Below are 8823 nucleotides of genomic sequence, written 5' to 3' on the forward strand. Positions count from 1 at the left end.
GTAACTCACACACACATTTCACAGCCCCTTGCACATACACATCACAGCCAAAACACACACTAACATACACAAAAGCCCCTAACCAACACACTCATGCATACTTACCTACACTTACACCTATGCATTCACACACCGCTACACCAAAAACTCCGAACTTTGGTATTTTGAATTTCGCACTTCTGGTGTTTCGGAATTTCAAGGCTTTGGTATTATAATTTCGAAATACTGATTGTCGGGATTTCAGTATTTCGAAATTATAAAGGGAACCCACACATACATATATATATATATATATAATATATATATATATATATATATATATATATAAAATATATATATATATATATATATATATATATATATATATATATATATATATATACACACACACACACACACACACACACACACACACACACACACACACACAAACACACACACATACATATACACAGACACAGACACACACACACACACACACACACACACACACAGACACACACACACACACACACACACACATACATATAGAGCTATACACATACTTATATTATATAGATATATTGCAGAGATTTATTTAGTGATATTTGCAATCAAGCCCTGACTACGATGATTACAACCTAGGTGACTCACACTCGATTAGTGGCTCTGGCAGTTGACAGTATGGCCAGGCAGAACAGGCATATTCACCCTTGGTGGAAGGGATGGTGGTCCCACCCAGCTCGCACTACTGTTCTGCTGACTTAGCCTTTGCCGTGGCAAAGGAGTATGTCAGGATGCAGGAAGGCTACTACTGCAGGAAAGACAGGAGCATGACTACGCAAGCCAGTGATGGCACTGCTTGTTGAGGAAGCTGCAATGTTCAGTCAAAGGGCATAAGTAGTCCTTGTCATAACACAGAGAAGGGGTTAGGTCCAATTCAGTTAAAAATGCCTTCACAGGCAGATGCCAGCAAGGACACAAGCAACCTCAGTGTCTGCCTGGATGGTTTTGGGCCAAACGTGACTGGTATTTGGAACTGTTATAATTCCCTCCACCTTGACTAAAGCCCCATATCCAGCTGTAGAAAAGCAACCCCAAAGCATGACACTGCCACCACCATGCTTCACTGTGGGGATGGTGTTCTTTTGGTGATGCGAAGTTTTGCTTTTGCACCAAGCGTACCTTTTGGAATTGTGGCCAGAAAGTTCAACCTTGGTCTCATCAGACCATAACACATTTTCCCACATGCTTCTGGGAGACTTGATGTATTGTTTTGCAAATTTTAGCCTGGCCTGCATGTTCTTCTGTGTAAGAAAAAACTTCTGTCTTGCAACCCTACACCATAGTCCAGATATATGGAGAATAAGGGAGACTGTTGTCACATGTAGTACAACAACCAGTACTTGCCAGAAATTTCTGCAGCTCGTTCAGCGTTGCTGTAGGTCTCTTAGCAGCCTCCCTGACCAGTTTTCATCTTGTCTTTTCATCAGTTTTGGAGGGACGTCCAGTTCTTTAGAATGTCACTGTTGTCCCATATTTTCTACACTTTTTGATGCCTTCATTATGTTCCATGGTATAGCCAATGTTGCGGAAATGTTAGTGCACCCTTCTCCTGAATTATACCTTTCAGCAATGAGGTAGATCCCTTTGATGCTTTGTAAGTTCTCTGCAAACCATGGCTTTTGCTGTAGCAGGCAACTGAGTAAATGTCAGGAAAATCCTACTAGGACAGCTGAACTTTATTTGGGGTTAATCAGAGTCTCTTTAATTGATGGCAGGTGTGTACCCAAGAAGACAATGTTGTAATTAAATCAAAAGGTGCTTCAACAAAGTATTAGTTTAAGGGTGTGCACACTCATGCAACCAGCTTATTGTATGTTTTTTTATTTTTTATATTTTTCCCCTAACAGATGTGTTTGTTTTTCAATTGAATTGTACAGGTTATAAGTCCCATTAAAGGTGGAAAAAGTTTTGAAATGATTTATTGTGGTCTCATTTTTTATATCACAAAAACCTGGCATTTTAATAGAGGTGTGTACACTTTTTATATCCACTGTACCTAGACAGTATAGAAAAGGTTATGTCTTGCTGACCTGAAAGGGGTTCAGAGTTATACTTTCTCCTTTAAGAAACAGGGAGCAACAGGCCAGGCTGTTGTAGTGACAATGGTGAGGTCAGGATTTGAGGATTATATTTTAAAGGGGCATGGGATCAGGGCAATCAACCACTTCATTCAGTCTGGTGGCGGCTACCTCTGGTTTGTATACCAGGGACCCTGGTGAGGAGTGGGATTTGTGCACTGTGGCCCCTGGAAAGGAGTAGGCTGCTTTCCCGATTGCGCACTGGGGCCTCTGATGAGGAGTAGGCTGTTCCTTGGATTAACTTAAGTGAGCAGATATCGGGAAGGCTAGGGACTCACAGGTACAAATCACATAATAGGGACAGTCACTAGTGTTGACTAGCCATGACAACCTCAGATTAACTTCTTGCAGTTTTCATAAGACCCATCATTAAGTATGCTGGTATGCTAGGACCTGGAAGAACTGACACCTACTAATTGGTTATGTCAGTATAACTAGCTTCCTAGTAATTGGCTAAATGTTTCTTTCTGTGTAACTGACTATAAATAAATGTGTGACTATTGCCATTTCCATTCAGATGTTAGCTGCTGCAGTGTCTTTATTTGGTAGGTATGAGTATGCTTATCCCCATCCTTTACTAATCACTTTTTGACATCAAATGTTCTGACAGATAAATAAGATGACAGTGTTAAATGACAAGCAGCAAAAGTCTTAATATAAACGGATATGCAGAGTAGTAGAATGTAAGATGGGAGATGAGCAGTTTGGATTCAGATCAGGATGCAGCACAAGTAACCCGATGTTTGCATTGAGACAGATACTTGAGAAGACGCTAGAGATGAGGATAGAGTCCAACTGGGCATTCCTAGACTTGGAAAAAACATATGACAAGGTCCCAAGAAAGCTGATCTGGGGAGTATTGCGGTGGTTTGAAGTCCCAGAAACATTGGTAGAATTAGTGCAGGCTATGTACAAGGACCCAATGACTCAAGTACAAACAGTGTTTGGCCTCACAGAGGGGTTCCCATGGGTGTGGGTCTACATCAGTGTTCAGCTCTGAGCCCACTGCTGTTCATACTGGTGATGGACTACATTAGCAAACGGGTAGGAGGGGACAGATCAACAAAGCTGCTGTATGAAGACAATGCGGCAGTACAGGCAGACTCTGAGCTAGAACTTCAGCAAAGGATAGGAGAATGGAATATAAATCTGAAGGCACATGGGATGAAACCTAAGCACAGATAAGACGGCGGTAATGGCAGCAAATTGGGAAAATCAGAAGAAGCTGAGAATAGAGATAGAGGGGAAGATAGTGGAACAGTTAAACAGCCTCAAGTATCTGGGAGGAGTAGTTGAGGAGAGGGGTAGTCTGAATGAAGAGGTCAAAGAAAGAATTAAAGGGGCTGCAGCCAACTTGCATAGAGTATGAGGTTTAGTCTGTGACAGAAGAATGCCAAAGAAGCTGAAAAGTAAGGTGTACAAGACAGTGGTGCGACCAGTACTACTGTATGGTACAGAAACCTGGCAGTAAAGGCAGAGCAGTTAAAGAAGCTAGAGGTGATGGAAATGAAGTGTCTGAGAAAGGTGATAGGCTGCACACTATGGGACAGACAAAGAAATGAGGACATAAGAGCAGAAGCCAAAGTAGCTCCAATTGCAGAAAACATCAAAGAAAACAGATTACGGTGGTTTGGACATATGTAGAAAAGCAGAAGACACTCTGGTGAAGAAGATTTGGCGTGGACAGAAAGAAGGTAAGAGGAAGCGGGGACATCCAGCAAAGAGGTGGATAGATTGTGTGAAAGAAAATCTGTGACAGTCAGGCATGAGTGTTAAAGAAAGCAGGAGTGTGGCACTGAATCCAGAGAGTTGGCAACAGTTAACACGATACCCTGACCCCATGTAGAAAAATGGGAAAAGGGGGGCTGATGATGATGATGATTTCTTAATGCTAATAAAGTTGTTAGAATGAAAATATGTGATTTTTCTTGCCCATTCTGACTATCTCAGTTGCAAGAATTCTGGTCAGTGCCAAAAATAATGAAGGACAAAAGACAGATTTTAAATGTTTCTATTTAAACTTAAAAAGTTATTAGAATAACAGGCTTTGCAATATGAATTTTCGAAAGGATATGAAGTCTGAAACTCAAAACAGTCTATCATTATTTGGTGTTAGTTCAATCCTTAACAGTTTGCCAGAAAATCACAAATTTTATGAGGAACAGACCAAAAATGTGAGGCAAAAATATGTGAAATTTTGGGCAGTTAAGAGATGTGCCATTCAGCAAAGGCAAATATGTAAATAAATAATGCAGGCAGAGAGACACTTGAATGACTGTTAAAACACAAGAAAACTTGCCAGCGAGTTTTCTTGTGTTTTTAAACAATCTGTTAAATGTCGCTGTGCTCTGCTTTCAGAGGAAGTTAAAGCACAAGAAAAGTACTGTGTGATTTTTATTGTGCTATTAAATACGTTTTCAAAGTTTATTTATTATTTACTTTTTACTTAATTGTTGATTGCTGAAATGGGATTTTACTGTCCCATGCTGAAGTAGATACATTTTGGAGTTTATGTGAAATAAGTAAATAAAAATGTGAAAACAAAAATTATGTTTTTGACTGGTACTCTGAGACTGAAACATTTGTATATGAAGTTTGTGTGACTCATTGATCTGGAGATTTGACAGGTAATACAAAGGACAGTGTAAACAGAAGAAATTTTATTCTAAAGTTGACTGAGACTGCGGTTACAGTTAGGTCATGACTTGAGGATTATAACATTTCTTTTAATGTGTTTGTTAGTTAAGATGAGAAACTAAAGTGGTATAGGACTTCTAAAATGCAGGTCCATTTGGTAGAGTCAAATGTTACTTCTAAATCTGTAGTAACTGAAAACTTTTTTTCTTTACATATTAAGTTTTGTAGTGTTTGGGTCATAATTGACAGTGTCATCACAGCATTGCCTTGGTCTTGTCTGTAACTATTTACAAGAAAAGCATATTGGTCTACATGAATCAATGAGGTGAAAAAAAAAAACAGATTAATCCTTGTTTCCATGTAGCATCATGTAAATCCTGAATCCAATGTTAAACAGAAAGTCAGGCCTATACCATTTATACAGCATCGACTCCTTCACTGGTTTAAGTGCAGTTGTTTTGGCAGCAGACTTAAAAGATGGAAGCATGTCTTCAGACCATGCAAATTTAAGTGAGTAATTCTAAAATATATAGAATGGGTTAATGAAACCTTACAAAATTTGATGCATGCCATCTTGTTCTTGGTGCTAAACAGAGAATGGGAAATGTGCCCTCAATAAGGTGGCTCAATCTGTAAGTAAGGACATGGGGTTGTAGAGCATTAAGCATCTTCTGAGCATGTGATGTGGACTTGCTTCATTGACATAGAGAATAATGATAGCGCAGCTGCTCTAACCTACCACCGAGGTTGACTTCTATGGCATTAGTTTGTTCATTATGCCTGAGATGTTATAATAACTTGACTTAAAATCTAACTTTGCTTTAACAACTGTATGTGCACTTAACGTTTTAAAACAAAATTGCATTTTAATCTTTTCCCCATTAGCACCTGGTTTACAGTCTATTAAATCAACTAAGGAAAGTAAACTATGACTATTTTATTTGCTCGATTTGCACAGTTACAATATTCTACAAAACTGATGAAATGGCTTCTTGGTCACTGTAAAAAACTATTTGGACTTATTTTATTTACTACTACAAAGGGACATCATTTATTCAAGATGTACAATGTATTTGTCTTTTTTACCAGATAGTTATTATTTCTTGGTGGGTTGATGATCTTTGCCATTGTGTGATACTGCTAGAAGAACCTTAAATACATAACTGCGTACATTCTTTTCTGGAATACAATTAATTTGTTGTCTGCAATATAGTTCTTCAGAGAGGGGACAATTTCTGTCATTGTGTGCTACTGCAGAAATAATCTGAAATACATAACTAAAAAATAATAATTTTGGAGAACATGATTAGGTGGGTGTGTGTATTGTCCATACTGCAGTTGTATTTTTAGGAGTGGCTGGGAAAGGTGGTTACTTTGTGTGTTATTGCTAAAAATAGAATGAAATGTATTAGGGCGGACAGTATTTACTGCATTTGTCCAGTCAGTCATGCCTTTTCCCTAGTACAACTCTGGTTATGGGGCGGATGTTGCAGCCATTAAGTGTTATTGCTGGAACCAATCTGAAAAGCATTAATTTGAACATTATTTATTGTATTTTGTCAGTCAAACATACCTACTGTACAAGTTTTGGTTATTGGTGATGTGGGTATTTTAGCCATTGTGCGTGGCCTTCAGGTTTTAATGTCAGAAACAAGCTGAGATACCCTACAATGGGCAGTGTGATTAGGACTATTGTAGGGGAATATTTCACTGGGCATTTCTGCCACTGTGTGCTGCTGGTAATAAGCTAGAGTATATCACAATGAGCAGTATTTCTTGGATTTGGGCTGTAAAAAAATGTCTCCTCTCCCAAATGCCATTATGGTTACTTGGAGTGGGAAAGTTACCGCCATAATGTTTTATGTTTCTAAAAGCTGAAATTAATTTAAGCAGGCTATTTGGTCCTTGTCATTCCCTCAAAGCTTTTGTAGTAACATGGGTGTGTGGGGGGTGGCAGCAAGGGATTGTCTGTAAGTGCTGTTTTATGTATTTATTTATTATCCAGCATTGAAAATTGATCTACCTGGACCATTTTCAGACTCATCCCAGGTGCAAAACTGACAGAGCAACAGTATACAGTAGGAATAATTCCAGAACATAGTTGCTGTTGTGTCTTTCGGCTTTTCCTGGTTAGGGGTTGCCACAGAGGAACTCCAAACAGTATTATAACGTACGGAGAAACACACTTAATACACGAAAACTAAATGACATAGCAGGTTACAGCTAAATGCCTAGTACAAGCAAAATTTGTGGAAGATAAGTAAGGTGAAGGCTTGTGTATAACTTTATATAATTAAATATCCACTTTGATGAGGTGATTAGTAGTTATTTATGACTTACTATTTAACGTTTTCTTGCTTAGAGTTGACCTTGCATTGATGTGGACCCATCCATTTCAGTTAGTTTGAGCAAGTCACTACTCCTTACAGCCTCGCCTTGCTTTGGAGTCATCAGACACCAGTCCCTACAATACACTCTGCAGAGGTCTCTGTGAAATCCTAAGAAATTTCTATAAGCATTCCTAATGGAACTTGCACTAATGGATTATATATCCTGCATTATATACATACTTATGGTAGCATTCATCTAAAACTTGCTCTTTTTGGACCACTGGCTTCCGGAACCACTGATCATAAACCTGCATTTCTTAAATCAATTTCTCTAAACATAATTTAGTTATGACCGCCAAGCAAAGGCAGATAAATTACAATCCTGTACATTTTTTTTCTCTCACTTTGGAACAGAATCACAAAAGACATACAGATATATAGATATATATATGTGTGTGTGTATGTATGTATACATATACATATATAAAACTCCTGACCAATCTTCTACCTATGGAACTTCAGCACTGCAATACAAGTAGGTGCTGTGCACTGCTAACACACACAAGGTCCAGATTTATACAAATGCAGCAATCCCGACATCTTACCGACTTCACTGTATGTAATATGCAACACTTTTCCAATAGTTGCAAAACTGCACAGGAATTTCGGCCCTTCATCCCGAATGTCAAAAACTTCAATTTTACAGCCTCCAGCAGAAACTACAAACAGCGAGTCACCACCACAGCAGATGAGATCTGGTTCATTTTTAATAGGAATAATTTCCTGGCTAACAAACGGGTGGCAGTTGTAAATCTGAACCATCTTTTTATTCTTCAGCATTGGAAATAAGCTGATTGAAAGATGTACTGAGGAAGAGGGAGAATTCCTAAGCGATCATGTTTACAGCCAAAGTCTTACTTCCGCATTTCTCAATACGCCGACACGCTCGTCATGCTGTCTGCAATTAATGACTCCGCCCTCAGCATCCAACAGCAACGTTTGCGCCAGACAGAAACATTTCTCCTGTGTTTTTTTAACCATTGAAGGTACATACCAAATTGATGTGTATTACAACTTTTGCAGCAGTCGGCTCTCAAACTGATACAGCGCATAATTTTCTTTTACTGATTGTCTACGGTCATTAATATCTTGTTGACTGGGTAAGCCCAGTGGGCGCACGTTTTTAAAAGCGTCCTGTTGTTTTTTAACACCTTTTATTACACCTGTTATTTATTTTCTTTAACATTTGTTGACCGGGAAAGTACATTCCTAGTAAGGTGTAGGACAGAACCCAATTTTAGCGGAGGGCTGGTGACAGTGGTGAGAAACGTCCAGAGGACTGCAGACGCATGTCTTGAAATGTGTTTGGGAAAGCCACGTGAACGCAGGAAGGACATGCAGACTCCGCACAGCAGGCACTCCAGCCAAAAATTGAACTGGAGAGCCTGTTGTGAGGCGAGAACGTTAACCGCTACATTACATCCTCGCCCAATTGAATTGGATTTGAACCATGTGTCATTTGTGCTCTGTACATGAGCTGACTGCTCTTACACCTGCTGTAACAGGTAAAGCCAAACGCCGTTATTGAAATATAACTACTTGTGACATAGGCAAACTTAAACAAACCGTATTAACAAGGGTTTTGTATTAGAACATTACCCCACCAGCAGGGCAGGTGTTAGCGTTTTGGGGGCCCCCAGCAAAACGCTGCAAACTTTTAGGAGTGGTACACA

The 8823-nt window shown here is 39.2% G+C and overlaps 1 protein-coding gene across 1 annotated transcript in view; it reads right to left on the bottom strand.

Annotated features, from left to right (window-relative positions):
- The window catches only part of HPS3 (HPS3 biogenesis of lysosomal organelles complex 2 subunit 1), a 603825-nt gene extending 595414 nt beyond the window's left edge, over positions 1-8411 (bottom strand). The window contains exon 1 of the mRNA XM_044070618.1: positions 7696-8411. Coding sequence (XP_043926553.1) covers positions 7696-7930 — 235 coding nt within the window. The 5' untranslated portion in view covers positions 7931-8411. The remainder of the gene's footprint in view (positions 1-7695) is intronic.
- Between the last annotated feature and the right edge of the window lie 412 nt (positions 8412-8823).

This window comes from Protopterus annectens, chromosome 4.part1 (genome assembly GCF_019279795.1).
Source record: "Protopterus annectens isolate FY-2018-M chromosome 4.part1, PAN1.0, whole genome shotgun sequence".
NCBI classification, from domain to species: domain Eukaryota; kingdom Metazoa; phylum Chordata; order Ceratodontiformes; family Protopteridae; genus Protopterus; species Protopterus annectens.